The 19,125-nt window shown below is 34.3% G+C and overlaps 1 protein-coding gene across 1 annotated transcript in view; it reads right to left on the reverse strand.

The window, feature by feature from the left end:
• LOC134841227 (uncharacterized) overlaps positions 1-17,030 on the reverse strand; it is a 31,119-nt gene extending 14,089 nt beyond the window's left edge. Inside the window, exons 1-3 of the mRNA XM_063857071.1 lie at positions 16,614-17,030; positions 7,677-7,858; positions 4,895-4,976 (exon numbers count right to left, since the gene is read on the reverse strand). Of these exons, the coding sequence (XP_063713141.1) occupies positions 4,895-4,976; positions 7,677-7,858; positions 16,614-17,007 (658 nt within the window). The 5' untranslated portion in view covers positions 17,008-17,030. The remainder of the gene's footprint in view (positions 1-4,894; positions 4,977-7,676; positions 7,859-16,613) is intronic.
• Between the last annotated feature and the right edge of the window lie 2,095 nt (positions 17,031-19,125).

Raw genomic sequence — 19,125 nt, forward strand, 5'->3', positions numbered from 1 at the left:
CAGGCTACAACCTAAATCATTGCGAATGCACGAGAATTAGCTTCGAGTTTAAGTATAGTATGATTAACTGCTGAAATTCGCATTTGGTAACTGAGCCGGCAAAAAAAAACATTTCATGACCGGGCTCGAACGTGAGTTGCTTATGAAATACTTATAGAAACTTACTGATTTTGTTACTCCAGTTGTTCACCTTGAAAACATATGTTTATTTCATTTACGTCCGCTAATTGTAAGCGTAATTATTCATTTCTGTTATTAGGCATAAGATGGAGGAGCAAGAAGCATAATTCAATGGAAGGTTCTTAATTTGTATGCAGTTTCTATATAGTAAGCAACAGTAGTAGGCTACTGAGCATTCTGCACAAAATGATCCGACCACGAAAAGACAAAAATGATACAATAAAAACACTAAATACATGAATGGCAATAAAACCTATTCTCTTTTAAACTTTTTCTGAGTGCTCTTCTTAAAGATACTTTTGAGAGTATACGAAAGTGTTTCAGATTTTAGCGAGTCTAGAAAGACATCTTCAGACCCGCAGAAACACTTAATTACAAATGAAGGATATAAATCAAATGCCATGAAACTCTCACTTCGACTTAGGTTAGCTTCGGCTTACAATTATGTTTCTCAAAATAACTTAATCCTTAAAGTTTTTTGTTCAATACAAAGGCAAAGCGGAGCTTCACATCACTTGCGATACAAAAATGATCAGTATGATCACCAGAAAATGAAAAGACAAATAAAAATTTTTTAAAAAAGTTGTTTTTAAGTCATTTTTTTTCGAAAAATTGCAAAAAAGGATTAAAAATTTCTGGAACAAAATTGCCTGCACCATTACAAACTTTACAAAGAGCTTTCAAAATTCTCAAAAGAAACCGAAATTTTCTGTGGGACCTAAGCCGACACAAATTAGCAGACACGAAAGTCTGAAATATTCGAAATTTTTCAGGTTCCACAAAAACATGTCCCGACTGGAATCGAACTTCTGCAATTTGTAGCCTCAAGCATGGGCTTTACCACTGCACTTAATGCACAGAACACTCCTAGAATTTATAAAGAAAACAACTTCGAAAAATTTTAATGACTAGCATGAAAGTAAAGAAATAGACAAAACATCTTGGAACTCAATTACTTGCCCAAACCCGGAATACACTGAGTAAATTTGAGTAAAATGAGATCAAATTTTAGGCAAATTTGGTGCTGCGGCAACTAGCCAACAAAAAAGCAGACGTCCGTCAAGGTAATATGATTCAAGTGATTCTGTTCAACTAGTTATTAACCCAAAAAAACATATTCCGGTTTCATAACGCTTGCTCATCGCAAGAGCAATAAGAAAGACGAACTTTTTATAGAATTTAGTTTCGAATATCATCTTTTTGATAATGAATCATTATACAAACTGCTCTTTAACTGATGCCCACTTTACACCTTTATGATTCTGCTCTTTAAATTCTTGAGATGACCCACTCGATGAGATGAAATTCTTTTTTTGGGCCATCTTCCAGGCATTTATAATCTATTATATATTTAAATGCGGATTCACTATCTCGCCATGTTTAAGCTTTTTCAACGTATTATTTTTGCATGATTAAGCTATATCGTATATTGCAATCATTAAGAATTTTTTTTCATTTTCCAATTTGATTTTAGTGGTTATTTTACCGAGTTTAAGTTAAGCAGCCCAATATCGAATTAGGGGTTGCGAATTTGGCCTCCAATTTTGAATGCCCGAATCATTTTAGTTAACTAGATAAGACGATTTTTGAGATTTTTTCAAAATTTTCAGAAATTTCAAATAACAAAATAATTTACAAAACTTGAAGTTCCCAACGCTGTAGTTGGGTGCTGTCGGAGTACTCTAAGGAGTTACAAATCTTGCCTCCAAATATGACTGTTCAAATCCTTGTAGTTTTCGAGATATGACGTTTTTTGTGATTTTTTCAAAAAATTTTCAGAAAACTTATATGAATTTTTTTCGCAAATTCTGAAATTCCCAACCCTGTAGTTGGATCCTGTCAGAGTAATCTCAAAAATTGCGACTCTTGCCTCCAAATATGACTGCTCAAGTGTAGTTTTCGAGTTATGACGTTTTTTAAGATTTTTTCAAAATTTTTCTGAAAACTTAAATTATTATTAGTTTTAAAAAATCTGAAATTCCCAACCCTGTAGTTAGGTCCTGTCGGAGTACTCTATGGAGTTACAAATCTTGCCTCCAAATATGACTGCTCAATTCTTTGTAGTTTTCGAGATGTGACGTTTTTTGTGATTTTTTCAAAAATTTTCAGAAAACTTAAATTATATTTTTTCTTTAAAAATCTGAAATTCCCAACCTGTAGTTAGGTCCTGTCGGAGTACTCTCAAAGATTGCGAACCTTGCCTCCAAGTATGACTGCTCAATTCTTTGTAGTTTTCGAGATATGACGTTTTTTGCGATTTTCAAAAATTTTTCAGAAAACTTGAATTATTTCTATTCTTTAAAAATCTGAAATTCCCAACCCTGTAGTTAGGTCCTGTCAAAGTACTCTCAAGGATTGCGAATCTTGCCTCCAAATATCACTGCTCAATTCTTTGTAGTTTTCGAGATGTGACGTTTTTTGTGATTTTTTCAAAAATTTTCAGAAAATTTAAATTATATTTTTTCTTTAAAAATCTGAAATTCCCAACCTGTAGTTAGGTCCTGTCGGAGTACTCTCAAAGATTGCGAACCTTGCCTCCAAGTATGACTGCTCAATTCTTTGTAGTTTTCGAGATATGACGTTTTTTGCGATTTTCAAAAATTTATCAGAAAACTTGAATTATTTCTATTCTTTAAAAATCTGAAATTCCCAACCCTGTAGTTAGGTCCTGTCAAAGTACTCTCAAGGATTGCGAATCTTGCCTCCAAATATCACTGCTCAATTCTTTGTAGTTTTCGAGATGTGACGTTTTTTGTGAGTTTTTCAAAATTTTCAGAAAGTTTAAATCAATTATTTTTCAAAATTTGAAATTCCCAACTCTATAGTTCGGTGTTGTCAGGGTACTCTAAAGAGTTGCAAATCTTGCCACATGCGACTTCTAAACGCGACTGCTCAAATGCTTTTAGTTTCCGAGATGTGACGTTTTTCGATTTTTTTAAAAAATTTCAAAGAACTTATCTACAAAGAAATTCAAAAATTTTGAAACTACAAACTTGATGAAGATACAACCTTATTGTCAGCGTACACCCAGGCGTCTCAAATCTTGCCTTTAAATATGAATGCTCAAATCCTTTTAGTTTCCGAGAAAAGACGTTTTTTTCAATTTTTTTTCGGGAATCTTAGGTTTAAAAAACTCACAAAATTTTGGATTCCTAATCCTATAGTAGGGTGCTCTCAGGGAGTCTCAGTGGTGGCAAATCTGGCTTCCAAATTTCTCCAGAGGCCCATTAAGTTTTCGAGATGACGCTTTTCAAATGCGAATTTAAAAAAATTAAAAGTTCGAAATTACCAAACCTGGGTGCAGTCAGAGTACACTAAAAGCTTGCAGATGTTGTTTCCAATAAATGCGGTTTTTTTCATGAGTTGTCGAAAAATTTCGAAGCACCGAAGGTGCGTTAATTGCTAGTAGTATTTATTTGCTGTTGTAAGGTAGCTGGTAAACTTGAACCTTACACTACTTTTTTTTTCAAATACTTATTGTCATTTTCTTGAGTACTAATAGAGGATTGAAATCAGTCTTCTAATTAAAATAATATTTTAAAACAGAGGCGAAGTTGCATTTCGCATACACAAGCAAAAACATGACCGATAACGCTACTGGGAAAAACTGAATGTGTAAAACTTTGAGTCTACAAAATTTCTTAAATTATGCACGCCAATTATGACGCATTAGCAGTACCAGTCAATTCAATAAAAAGACAATCACCAACTAACAGGCCTTATTTGATAAAGCATTCTATGGAGCAGTAATATCATGAAAAAAATAAATGTAAAAAAAATAAAAATGCAACTTTTTTTAATTTGAGATTTTTGAAAATCATCCCTTTACACGCCATATTCAGTACAAAGTGATAAATTTCGCTCCTAGTAAAAAATCAATTATTGGAAGGAAGCTTCTTCAACCAATTTGGAACGATTTCTTTGCCGTATTAGATCTCGCGTTAATTGCCCCAAATTGGCAAAACGGCAAGCTTTAAACCCCCATAACTTTACGAAAAATAATCACAGGTAAAACAACTACAGGTAAATATCACAGGTTCAAATTATTATAGACATAATCACAGGTGAAATAACAAAGGTTCAAATTTAAGCTAAGGACAACAATAGCTTTCGAATGATGTAAGAAAATTTCGCCAAAAATGGCTAGTTAAAACCTCGAAATTTGTCTGAAGAAAAAAAAACACCCGAGCACAAATATTCTGCTACTTTCGTTACGAAAGTCGGAACAAAAATAATAGTATGTGTTAACGTCCTTAGCATTGGCTGTACTTAATAACTGGTTATTGATCAAAATGAACACTTTCTCCTTCCCTACCGCGACGCTACAGAACCATGATACCTTGAAGCTAAAGTGCTATTTGTAATATAATAGTCCGTGTTAATATTCTTAGCATTGACTGTTCTTAATAGCTGAACCAAAATGTACACTTGTAAAATGAACACAATTTATCGCGACAATATTTGCGTCGCAACAATATTTGCGACTTAGGTTGGAAAAAAAGATAGTGCATACTATAACACAAGCATTCCTTGTGTAGAAAAAAGGTGTAAACCACGCTTAAAATAGATTGAGACTAATTTGATACCTACTTCACTGATAAAAACCATTCTATGCTCCGCTGAAACTCAAATTAAAAATAGAAAATATATTTTGGAATTTCATTTTGTAATCCGAACAACGACTGAAAGGGTTCCGAAGGGTTCGTCAGTTTACCTGCACGGTGGTTGCGTCCTTCCACTTTCAGCACTGTGAGACTGAATGCGAAGTCCATAAGGTGTGCCAGGTTAATAGAGGCCTACAAACAAGCATGATTACCATTTAATTAGGTTTCTAAGCCAAAAAAAACCATACTAGAAAATCCACAATGAAAAAAACTTCACCACGCATTGAGCGCAAAAAAAAATTCAAGTTCTTTACGGCAAATATAAGCAAAGGCAAGATTATTTGCGCACCTTGACTTTACAAGTACAGTTCTGATTTGAACTATCTGAAAAATAAACCTTAACATTTAAGCGTTTTTCTCAAATTGGGTTGTCTTAAGACTTACTCCCGAATTTTAGCAGAATTTTTTTGATGAAATTTATTTTGCGAAATTTGAGTTCAAATTTTTACCTCTTTTTTGGTTTTCTAATCAATTTATTTTAACTCCAAGACTGGTTCAATTGTCGACAAACTTCTTTTGGTTTTTTAATCGATTTATTTTAACTCCAAGACTGGTTCAATTGTTGACAAAGCTATATAAAATTGAGCCTCATACGCAGCCTAACACAGCTCAAAAAGGGGGTAATCTTCTTTTCTTTACCAATTCTTTATTTGATAACAAATTTCATCAAACATTTTGTGCTAATAGTTGGAGAGATTATACCCTGCGTGAACATTTTGAGCTAAAAATGAAGCTCACTTTGATACGTTTGTCAGCAATTTAACCAGTACTTTTAAAGTAATTTATAGGGGACTAAAAAGCAAAAACTGGTACCTTTTTAGCGAAAAAATGTGAGATCAAATTTCACACAAAAAATAGCACTAATTAAATCAACTGATATCTAAGCAAGTTTTCTCTTTGTCATTTTTGTTTAAAGACAACCTAATTTGACAAAAAACTTGTCCGAGTTCGCCCAGATAAAATAAAGCAGCACTGAGCTTTCACGGAGTAATTACACACTTTGAATTTGATTCATTGAAATTGACATGGAGACAGTTCAATTATTTGCGTTAAAAAATGATTGACTACACAGCCATTTGGACATACAAACCATTTTCTAACACGCAATTTCTAAGAGCTCATTAGACAAACTGCAACCATTGTGGCGAGATAATCGTTTGGGAAAAACTTTAAAACAAATCGGCGATTTTGTCAAATTCTTGCTATCTTCTAAAATCTCGGATTTCGGAAAATTTAAGATAAAGGTCTATTCATTGTTTTCTTCTGATAAAAGGAGAATTAAAAAAACAGAGATGAATTTTGGAAAAAAAAATTCGCAAAACCATATGAAATTTTTGTATAGAAATCAAAGACTTTTCAAAAAAAACATAGCCGACGGACAGTTGGAAAGGAGTTAGTGAACGCAATCTAACAGAAAAAAAATACTGATTTGTTTTTTTTTGAAAAATCTAAACGTTCGGTTTTCCGAGAAACTATCCGAGGATTTTCAAAACTATAATTCAATCACGTTTTTCGTGACCTCTAACAAAAGAAAATAATTGAACTTAAATAGAAATCAAAAGCCAAACCACGGAAAAGTAAATTTCAAACCTCGAAAAACAGCCATCGCGACTTATATAAGAATAGAAACTACGTCCATCGTCTCCCAAAAATCATTTATAACGTAGTAAAAATTAATTACCTGCACTATACCATTACAGAAGTTCATCGAAAGAATTTGAAAGATAGTGATAATTGCCTAAATCATAAGAAAAACCCCAGCAGAGATGGATGGATCCAATTGGCTATCTCATAGAGAACTTGCAGATAGAGTACACCGTCTGTTCGTCGCGCTATCTGTTTTCGGCCGGAACGGAAGTTATGTCTAATACCGACTTATTCCTACTTTTGTTTCCTTTGTCTCGATACATCTAAAGAAAAACTGGAAAAGTTAGTTAGAGAGATCAAATTTATTCTGTTATCTTTAACCTTGTCTAATGGATAACTAATTGAGCTTTGCAGAGAGCATTTAGGGATTAGTTATCGATCATGATTGGTTGGAAAAAATTACTTAACAATACTTAATTGTTTTTACAGAAAATTTTCAATTTGTATGAAAACAGACCCTGACCGGAACCTAACTTTAGGCCTGTATCCTCCCATGCATGGAGACCTACAAAACTGTCATATCTTTGTATTTGAAGATGATCATAAAAAGGCTTCGGAAACAATGACCGAGCGGCAACTAAGGCGAAAAAACTTGGGTCGGCGCTCGATAAGCCGAAAACGAAACTGTAGACACAAAAAAATATTCAAGCTATAAATTTCAAAGTATTTTTACGCCCCATCCCTCCAGAAGCAGACAAAAACAATAAATAAAATTCGCCCTAAAAATTGCGCAAAATGATTTGACGAAGCCAATTCAACATACGCCGAATCCGTTAAGCCGAAAAAAATCAAACAGCATTTAAAATGTTTAAAAATGAGAGTTGGTAATTTTACAAACTACACTGCAACTTTCAATTTTACAATTAAAAAAAAACCACTTACCAAATAATATAAATTGCATTTGAGAAAAAAAACGAAAAATCAGCCGACAGAAATTAGGACAAAAACCACAAAGCCGAAGAGAATCATCATTTTTTCAATATTTATATTTGAAAAACATAATTACTTCCCCACATGAACTAAAACGAAGTTCCATTTGAATTTTCAAGAAATTGAGCATGTCAGATCATCGGCAGAAAGTGTGAGAAAAGTTGTTTACGGGAAAAAAATTCTAGTTGCCGATTACAAGTCACTTGCTTTCGCAAATGCTACAGGTCACTATTTAGAAGTATATTTGTGATTTACCTCTGTCATCTCAAGGTTATCTGGAAGGAGCGATAGATTCATTCTCTGATAAATGGCATGCAGCTGTAGGGTGTCCAACTGGAACGTCTTGAACCGCTCTGGAAGCAGCTGCAACTCATTCTTGTCGAACAATTCCTCCGACAGAGTATGCACGATCCAGTTCAACTCATACTTCTGCATATCTGCACAAAAACACAAGTTATTTTGACAATTCATAAGCAAACGGCATATCTCGAAACGAGATCAAACGGTCAACGGTCAAACGTAGAAAAAAATATGCAATCTCTGAGAGTACCCTGACAGCACACAATTACAAACTTTTGGTAAAAACGGATGGTAATTTCAAACTTTGAAAAACCATAAAAACGTCGTATCTTGGAAACAAAAAAGAATTCAGCATTCATATTTGCAAACCCTGAGACATCCTTGGATACCCATGAATTGAAACCCCTGAGACTACCTTGGATGCACCCATCGATAGGGTTGTGAATTTCCAATTTTGTGAAATTTTCTAAATCTAAGTTTTCTGAAAAACATTATATCTCGGAAACTAGAAGTATTTGAGCAAACAAATCTGGAGGCAAGATTTGCAAAGCCTGAGAGTATCCTGAGAGCGCCTCTTTAGAAGGTTGTGAGTTCTAAACTGAAGTTTTTTGTGTCAAATTATTTGAAAAAAAAAAATAATTAAAAAACGTCTATCTTGGAAAATAGAAGCATTTGAGCAATCACAATTGGAGGCGAAAATTAGAACCTTTGAGATAAATCCGACACCACCCAACTCATGATTGTGAATATCCAATATGTTTTTGAAAACGTTTGAAAAAATCTTACAAAAAGACATGTCTCGGAAACTCAGATTTAGATAATGAGCTCAGAAGAGGCTGTCAAATCGAGGCGGCTCGACTCTCAAACAGATGTTGATCCTGAACTATATTCTAAGCCTAAATCTTACTACCGAATCTGGAGGAAACGATTGCTTGGGACTCCTCAGTTCTGGAAAAACATCGAAAGAAAATGAATAAAGAGAGCATCTGCTGCTTAGTCAGGGATTTGAAGGGTCAGTTGAAAGTAATCAGTATCAGGTTGGAAACATATAATTCTCGAAAGGATTCATTTGAAATTTCAGCATCTCAACTAGCTGTATGTGTCAACAAGGTAAGCGAATGTTTATCTTCGGTACCCCAGTAACTGATCCCCAGAATTTTGAATCAGGCAACGTAAGCACCCCTCCATCCAATAACCACCTGGCACAAATGAGAAAAAACGCGGTAAAAAATTAGTACCAGACAAAGAAGTCATAAATTAGCAAGAAAAGACAGTCGATCATAACTACGGGGCAATCACTGAAATATTCGAAAAGTTGGACAAAATCCCTCCTTTGAAAAACTTGCAAGGGCTGGGTAAGCATGTCCGCGTCGGAAACGTTCCAGAAACATACTTGTTACTCTTCAAAATAAGTGTGATGTTCGTAAGATTCTGTCAAAAAGTTACAAGCTAAAGTATGCCTATAACGAAAAACAGGTATTTGTTTCTCCGGCACTAAGTTCTGAAGATTAAGCACTGGAACGTAAGATACTCCTTACCAGAAATCTCATTAATGGTGGAAAAGACAGAAAAGACAGACTCATAAAAGAAATGAAACTCTTTCTAAAAGGCCGACAAGCTGACTTGAACGAAACAAACTGACTGCATTCACTACAAATCCTCCTTTATAATCTGCAAAGTATCCTAACTCTAAAAAAATGCACAACTTTCGTTAATGCGTTTTAACCTGCAATTATGATATAAATATGGTGACCGAAAACTGGCTTTAAACCGAAATGAAAGGCAGGGAAATACAGTAACCTCAAAATGAACTGTATCGAGCATAAGTTAAAAAAAAGGTGTATCGAAGCACGGTGGGGTTCTGATAGTAGTCAGTCATTCAAACATGAGCAATTAGATTTGAGCTGTTTACCCAGCATATAAACCAGGCAACCGTTATGGTCAAGTGTTGGTCTGGTACCACTTGCAACCTTCTATGCTGCATTTATAATCCCCCTGTATATAGCCCATACAGAATTCGACTTTGAGGTCCTATTGAACTTTATTTCCAACATCTCCTTTGATGTGATATTCTTCGGAGGTGACTTTAACTTTCCTAATACTAACTGGAATATTGGAGAAAGCGCCGACCCATATGAAAATTCGATTGTCGGAAAACTAGAGTGTAATCTCACCCAAATGATTGATTGCAATACTGCAAGGTCTAATATTCTGTTAGCCAACAATCTTATCTCTCCGATTGATATGAGCCTGCATATGTGAAATCAACATAAAACTTCTAACCATCATCCCGTGAAGTTCGAAGTCTTGACGTTCTACGACTATTGAGGTTATGCATGTATGAGTGGATATTCAACTTACTTTTATTATGCACAACGAAAATAAATAAACAGACAATCATTGCCGCCCTGGGTATCAAAGATATTTCCAATCAGCTCAACAGACTTATGCGCAGGCAGTTTTCGAGGAAACCCACTGAATCACTTCGTCAAAAAATAGATCGATTAGAAATTCTCTGTAAAGAATTGGAAAACACAGACTTGGTTTATTACGAATCAGATCTTTTTTGCTACAAGGAATACTTCTGGCACTTTTAAGTATTTCATGGGTCTTAGTGGAGCTGATCTTCACGTGTTATGAAGTGGAATGCAGTAAAAGCATCCGAGGACAGCGATAAGGCAGAGTTAATAAAAAATTATTCCAGTAGTGTTGTCAGCCCTAAAAGAGAACCTTACCAACCACAGTCAAACGGCTTTGTCAACTCAAGCCCTTCTTTAACTACCACTGATATACTCAAAGATTTTGCATCTCTATCTGTTTCAAAAAGCCGGATAATTTACCACCTGTAGTTTTCATAAAGCTTACTTGAGTTTCAGAGCCTTCTATAAGAAACATTTTCTCAAACTTGACCCGCTTGAACACTTTTCCCGCTTTTTGGACACAAGGATGTGTTAGTCCCATCTAAAAAGGAGAAGCTCTCAAATTATAGACCTGTAACTCTCTTGAATATTGCGCCCAAGCTCTTCGAAAGAATTCTCAACAACCACCTGTTCAAACTGTTTAGAAAAAATGTGCTCCATCCATCCCAACATATTCTTTTGCCTAGGCGCTCGACTATACTTTAGTTAATAACCTGGCTGAATTCGTTATATAACTCAGTTAACGAGCATGAAGTATCATTTGGTTGGTGTGATTTAGATTTTTCAAAGGCATTTGATACAATCGACCAAAACATTCTTCTTCGGTAATTCCTTGCTTTAGTCAAGTAGCATCTAAATATTATTACTTCCTCTTAAGAATAAACTAGCGTGTAACGCATCTCCGGTGCTTCCAATAAATAAAAAACCGTATATATTAAAAATAAGATCTGCATCCTTTTAGTGTACTCTGACAGCACCCAATTACATGTTGGTAATGTCAAATTTTGCAAAAAGTTTTCATATTCAAGTTTTTTGAATTCAAACTTTGAAAAACCATAACATTTTGTGAAGTTACATATTGAAAATTTTCAAAATGAACTAAGAAACGTCACATGTCGGAAACTGAAAGCAATTGAGCAGTCTCATTTGGACACAAGATTTCCAACTCCTGAGAGTACTCTTACAGTACCCAACTACAGCGTTGGGAATTTCAAATTTTGAGAAACTTCAAAGTTAATTTTTCTAATATATATTTCTAATAAAAAACAGTATAAATATTTCTAATTTCTAATATATATTTCTAATTTTTCTAATGAAAAAAAAACAGAAAAAAAAAACAAAAAAACGTCACATCTCGAAAACTACCAAGATTTGAGCAGTCATATTTGAAAGCAAGCCCCCACAGTTTCCAACTACAGGATTGAGATCTTTTAAGTTTTTCAATTTTTTTAAATCTAAGTTTTTGAAAATTTTGAAAAAATCATAAAAAAACGGCATATCTCGAAAACTACAAAGATTTGAGAAGTGATATTTGGGGGCAAGATTCGCAACCTCTGACGTCCCACTATAGGGTTTCTAATTTCGAACTAAGTAAAATAAACACTGAATTTAAACTGGAAAATCGAAAAAAAAATCTTAACCATTGCAATATACGATATAGCTTAAAGGTGAAAAAATCTTTTGCTAGACTTGCATAAATAATACATTGAAAAAGCTTAAACATGGCGAGATAGTGAAGCCCGCATTTAAATATATAATAGATAGATAGCTATTTTCAACTGTGCATTATATATATTTAGCACACTGTCTAATTAAAACCAATTGACTTTCATCTGAAGTAATAATTCGTTCATACCGATGTGAATAATCTCTGAAGTCATGATCTTTAATCTCTTGATACTAAAAATGGGAAACTAATTCATTCAATTAAATCTTTCGCTGCTATTTCAATTTATGGACCCTAAGAGGTTATGGGCGACTTCGTGAAGAATTGAGACTCTACGCCTGACAGCATCAGAGAGTAAAATTCTACGGTGGTTTGTATGAATAGGATTTCAAGAGAAAGAAAAGAATTGGTTGTATGAATTACAACTTTGAAAAAAGAAGTTTTGAAAGAGAAGTTTTACAATTCGAAATTTGAAGTGACATTTAACCATGGCACGAAGTATTCAAACAAGATTGGAAAAATTGACTTTTTCGGGAAATGAAAATGATTGGGAGTATTTTGCTGAGCAATTTGAAGCTCGTATAGTTTTTGAATTTAAAGAAAACGTTGAAGGGAACAGATGTTCCAGGAAGTAGTGAAAATGAGACTAATGTTAATGATAGAAAAGAACAATTGTGGTGTGAATTAATACAATGCCTTGATCGAAAGTCTGTAATGCTAATAAAACGCGATAAACCAGATGGTTCAGCGGCATGGAATCGGCTGCAAAGCTACTTTAAAAGTACGGAACGACCACGTGTTCAAAGAATGTTAAATGAAATTTCTAATTTGAAATTAGAGGCGAGCGAATCGATTAAGGACTACATACTTAGATCGGAAAATTTGCAAATGAATCTACAAGAAGCGGGAGAGGGTATTTCTGAAAAAATGATGATTGCAATGCTTTTAAAAGGACTACCAAAAGAATTTGATAATTTTACAACTGTGGTGAATTTTTCGAAAGATGCAAAAAGCTTGGACGAGATTAAAAGAGATTTGTCAAATTTTGCCGAAACAAGCAAGACTTTTTTGCAGAAAAATTCAACAAATGAAACGTTTTTTAGTAATAAAACTATTAAATGCTACAGTTGCGGAAAGCAAGGTCATAGAAAACAGGATTGCAAGAAAGACATAAAATGCTACAATTGCAATCAAATGGGACATTTTGCTAGAGATTGTAGGAAAAATACCCAAAATAACCATTCAAATAGCAGCCATCAAAAACAGTTTACATCAAAAAATCAACAAAACAAAAGCCATTTTACTTCAGAAAAATAAAACACTGTCGACTTTTTCAGTTTTCATTCTAATGACAATGATTTTGGCGTAAATTCCGACAAATTTTGCTTGATTGATAGCGGTTGCTCTGCGCATATGTTTAAAACACGCGAATTTTTTACGGAACTTGATACGAATATTAATGGAAATGTTGGCTGTGCAAATGGAAGTAATTCAAAAATTGTGGGAAAGGGAAAAGTAACGTTTAATGTTCAAACAAGTGATGGTCGATTGATAACTATAGAACTGAAAGATACTCTGTTTGTACCTACGTATACGGCAAATTTAGTTTCTGTATCTAAACTTAACAGAAATAAAGCTGATGTAATGTTTGATGATGTTTGTCCCAGAATAATTTTACCAGATAGTTCTGAAATTTTGCTTCAAAATCAACGAGATCTTTTCAAAATGAAAATTGAACTGGCAAATGAACACTCTGTGGAAAATGTTGCAATGGTTGTTTCGGACATAGAAATTTGGCATAAACGGCTTGGCCATAATAATTTTGATGACATCAAGAAATTAGAAAATCTAACGGAGGGAGTTAAATTTAGCCAAAAGAAACATAATAACTGTGTTGATTGTCAAACTGAAAAAGCTAAGCGGAAAGCGATACCAAAAGTTTGGGGGACTAGAGCTACAGAAAAACTAGAAATTGTTCATACGGATATTTTGGGACCAATTGATACGATATCTGTAGACAATTTTAAGTACGCAATAGGTTTTATTGATTCCTACACAAGATTTTCTGCGGTTTACTTATTGAAAAATAAAAGTGATAGCACTCAGATGCTCAAACAGTTCATAGCGGATTATGGTAAACCAAAAACAATAGCTAGTGATAATCCAAAAGAGTTCAAATTTGGAAAGTTTAAACAGTTTTGTCTTGATAATGCCATAAGAACTGAATTTTCTGCGCCTTATACACCAGAGGAAAATGGTAAAATAGAGCGAACTTGGGGTAGTGTAATGGCAATAACTAGATGTCTTTTACAAACTGCCAGCATGGAAAAGAAATTTTGGTCTTTTGCATTGAAAACAGCTTTCTACTTGAAAAACCGAGTTTATCATTCTGCAATTGGGGTAACCCCATACGAAAAATTTTTCCAAAGCAAACCTGATTTGAAACACGTAAAAATTTTTGGTTGTGCTGCATATATGTTTGTCGAAAAAGTAAACATGAAAAAACTTGATTCAAGGGCCGTGAAAGGATTTCTGCTTGGATATAGTCTGAACAGTAAATGTTATATAGTAGGAACTGAGCTTGATGGAAACTTTGAATTTTTGGAGAGTAGAAATGTTACTTTTGATGAAAAAGTTTTTCCTTTCAAAAATGACGATGAAAATGATTCTGGACGGGAATTGGAAATAAGCGTTGAAAACTATTCTGAGATTTCTGAGAAAAATTCTGCGGATAATGTCAATGGCGGAAACCTTGAAAATGATCAATTACGCCGCAGCCAACGGATCAAACAATTAAATGCGCCTGAGATTTCATTTTTTAGAAATGAGACAATTTTTGATGAGTGTTGGCTAGCTGATGCAACTTTTTATGTTGATAATTTGCCAAAAAATGCTAACGATGCACTTTCTGACCCCAATTGGAAAAAAGCAATGCAGGATGAATATAATTCTCTGATCAACAATAATGTCTGGGAATTAGTTCCACAAACGGATCAAACTATTTTGGGGGGAAGGTGGCATTTTACTTTGAAATACAATAATGAGGGGGGAATTTCAAGATACAAGGCAAGATATGTGGCTAAAGGCTACAATCAAATCAAAGGCGTTGATTTCAAGGAAACCTTTTGTCCTACAGTAAAAATGGCAACATTACGACTTATTTTAGCAATTTCAACAGCTAAGGGTTTTGATGTAAGACAATGGGACGTAAAAACAGCCTATCTAAACGCTAATTTGGAAGAGAATGTCTTCCTGCAACAACCTGAAGGTTTTGAGCAGAAAGAAAGTGGGGGTAATCAACTTGTTTGTAAGCTAAATAAATCTATTTATGGATTAAAGCAGTCAGGAAGAAATTGGTACTATACCTTACAGATGTTCCTTAAGTCAATAGATTTTACAGCGTCAAAAAGTGATCCCTGTCTTTTCATGAGAATTTCAAAAGATGTTTTGGAATACGTATGCATTTGGGTGGATGATATAATTTACGCTTGCAATGATGCTAACAAGTTTATATCATTTGAACAACAAATATCTAGTCAATTCAAAATCAGCGAAACAGCAAAACTTTATTGGTTTTTGGGGATGAAATTCAACTTTTGTGGGGATGGGTTAGAAATTTCTCAGGAAGCGTATATTGACAAGCTACTGTCAAAATTTGGTTTGATTGAGTGTAAACCAGTGTCTACACCTGCAGCTGATGGTTTAAAACTTTGTAAACGGCTACCAAATGAGGTGAAATTAGCAAACGACAAAGATTATAGAGGACTTATCGGCAGTCTAAGTTACTTGTCAATTACTACAAGGCCTGATATTTCATTCATCGCTCATTGCTTGAGTAGATATGTGAACGACCCTACTGAAGTACACTGGATTGCTGCAAAACGAGTTCTACGATATTTGAAAGGAACTAGATCGTATAAACTTATCTACAGACGATGTACTGCTACGCCAATCTTGTATGGCTATTCTGATTCTGATTGGGGAGGTGACAGTGACACTAGACGCAGTACTAGTGGATATTGCTTTTTCCTGTTTGAAAACAGCGGTGCAATATCGTGGGCTAGCAAACTCCAAACTACTGTTGCAAAATCTACAGCTGAATCAGAGGCTACAGCTCTTTCGTTAGCCTGTAATGAAGGATTATTCCTGTTGAATTTACTGATCGAAATCAAACTCGATTTAATTGATTTCAAAATGTTTGTGGACAACCAAGCATGTATTTCTCTTGTGAAAAACGACGTTAACAAGGGAGTCGTAAAACATTTTGCTATTCATCTACATTTCATCAGGGACTTAATTCAAAAGAAACAGTTGGATTTGAACTATATTGGGACTGACAATATGGTGGCTGATATTCTCACTAAGAATTTGGGCAAGACAAAGTGCAAACGTTTTGGGCTTCAGATGTTCGCCAATTGAGTGGGGGTTTCAACTGTGCATTATATATATTTAGCACACTGTCTAATTAAAACCAATTGACTTTCATCTGAAGTAATAATTCGTTCATACCGATGTGAATAATCTCTGAAGTCATGATCTTTAATCTCTTGATACTAAAAATGGGAAACTAATTCATTCAATTAAATCTTTCGCTGCTATTTCAATTTATGGACCCTAAGAGCTATAAAGAAAAAACAATACACCAAATCCTGTGTCTTTACTTAGTTTAGTAATACTTTCAATGAGAGATTGATCTTGGCAAGCCATAAATTGACTGCAGTTCAAACTTGACCAAAAACGGATTGGAACCAATTGGAACTAGTTTCGAAAGTTGACGACAAATGGTTCATTGACAGATATACCTACCAAGAAAGAAAGCCAGTTCCTTCGGAATACTCGATAGATTTCGCATGTTAGCTCGCAAATATTCTTCCAGCTTCCTCTGTCTTTTCTGCACGAATTTCTCCCGAAAATTGCCAACCAATCGTTTGCCTGGAAAACGGACTTCATTATTGGGCTCAGTATAAAGTTTGCTTAGTGATGCATGTAACTCGGCGAACTCTTTATATCTACGCCGCACTATCCACGACGCGAATCTATATTTCACTCGAATTACATAGAGAATGAAATCTTCGTAGTCTAATGTAGCTTCGATTGCTACTTTAAATCCATGATAAGCAGGAACATCGTTAAGACTCGTAGGCTCATGTTCCAAACTCTGTTCAGTTTCAGAAGAAGCAGTCGAAAAAGTTCCAGTCATAAAAACATCAGATACCTGAAATTCCCTATAAATTCCAATCAAACTGACTTTTTTGTCATCTATGGTTTTCGAATATTCTCTGTGAAGTATAATAAGTCATCTAGAAGTGGATACTTCTCCGAAGAAAAAAATTGGTCGTGGAGCCTTAATACTGTTTCCTTCAAAGTTAGCACATGGAATTTGCGCATTGGCCCATAGAAATGTTCTTAATCACCCTTTTTTAAACAAAAAATGTTTCTTTTACGGTAACATCGAAACATTTCTTTTTCTGGTTTAAGGAAACTTTATCTTTGGTCTATTCCTGACCCGTAAAACGGCAGAAGTTTTCACACATAAACACAATACCACGTCAAAACAGGTTGCAAGCTAGCAGACAAGAATAAAATAGATAGCCACGGTGTCGAAAAAAAATCAAAAAACCCATCTAAAACTTTTTGTCTGGACTGAAATTCTATTTGAAGAAAACTTGCCCAGTAACAAAATCGACGACGTTTAAAGAAAATCCAATAAAATTTATCGAGCGGCAACAGCGTTAAAATTTGGTAAATTCCCGTAGAGCAGAAAACAAAATTGTTGCCATGAAAAACTTCGTTCTATAATTTCCATTTTAGGACTTTTAGCATTTTGTGCGATCAGCGGTGAGCATAAAAAGATATAAATATAACTAGCGTTTAACGCACCTTCGGTGCTTCCAAATTTTCGACAACTCATGAAAAACCGCATATATTGGAAACAATATCTGCGAACTTTTAGTGTACTCTGACAGCACCCAATTACAGGGTTGGTAATTTTGAGCTTTTAAATTTTTTTAATTCCCATTTTAAAAGCGTCATTTCGAAAACTTAATGAGCCTCTGGAGAAATTTGAAGGCCAAATTTCCAACCACTGAGAGTCCCTGAGAGCACCCTACTATAGGGTTAGGAATCCAAAATTTTGGGAATTTTTTAAACCTAAGTTTCCCGAAAATAAAAAATGAAAAAAACGTCCTTTTTCGGAAACTAAAAGGATTGGAGCATTAATATTAAGAGGCAAGATTTGAGACGCCTGGGTGTACGCTGACAAAAAAGTTGTACCTTCATCAAGTTAGTAGTTTCAAATTTTTTGAATTTCTTTGTAGATAAGTTCTTTGAGAAATTTCGAAAAAAAAACAAAAAAAATTCACATCTCGGAAACTAAAAGCATTTGAGCAGTCGCGTTCAGCCATGTGGCAAGATTTGCAACTCTTTAGAGTACCCTGACAACACCGAACTATAGCGTTGGGCATTTCAAATTTTGAAAAACAATTAATTTGAACTTTCTGAAAATTACAAAGAAAACTACAAAGAAGTGAGCAGTCAGTTTGGATGCAAAATTTGCAATCCTTGAGTACTCTGACAGGACCTAACTACAGGGTTGGGAATTTCAGATTTTTAAAGAACAATAATAATTTAACTTTTCTGAAAATTTTTGAAAAAATCACAAAAAACTTCATCTCGAAAACTACAAAGAATTGAGCAGTCATACTTGGAGGCAAGATTCGCAATCTTTGAGAGTACTCTGACATGACCTAAGTACAGGGTTGAGAAATTCAGATTTTAAAAAACTAATAATAATTTAACGTTTTCTGAAAATTTTTGAAAAATCACAAAAAACGTTTTATCTAGAAAAATATAAAGAATTGAGCAGTCATATTTGGAAGCAAGATTCGCAATCTTTGAGATTACTCTGACAGGACCTAACTACAGGGATGAGAATTTCAGATTTTTAAAGAACAATAATAATTTAAGTTTTCTGAAAATTTTTGAAAAAATCACAAAAAACGTCACATCTCGAAAACTACAAAGAATTGAGCAGTCATATTTGGAGGCAAGATTCGCAATGTTTGAGATAACTCTGACAGGACCCAACTAGAGGGTTGTGAATTTCAGATTTTGCGGGAAAAAAATTAATAAGTTTTCTGAAAGTTTTTTTGAAAAAATCTCAAAAAACGTCATATTTCGAAACCTACAAGGATTTGAACAGTCATATTTGGAGGCAAGATTTTTTTATCTCCTTAGAGTACTCTGACAGCATTGAACCACAGAGTTGGGAACTTCAAGTTTTGTAAATTATATTGTTATTTGAAATTCCTGAAAACGT

This window comes from Symsagittifera roscoffensis, chromosome 3, assembly GCF_963678635.1.
Source record: "Symsagittifera roscoffensis chromosome 3, txSymRosc1.1, whole genome shotgun sequence".
In the NCBI taxonomy this organism is placed as follows: domain Eukaryota; kingdom Metazoa; phylum Xenacoelomorpha; order Acoela; family Convolutidae; genus Symsagittifera; species Symsagittifera roscoffensis.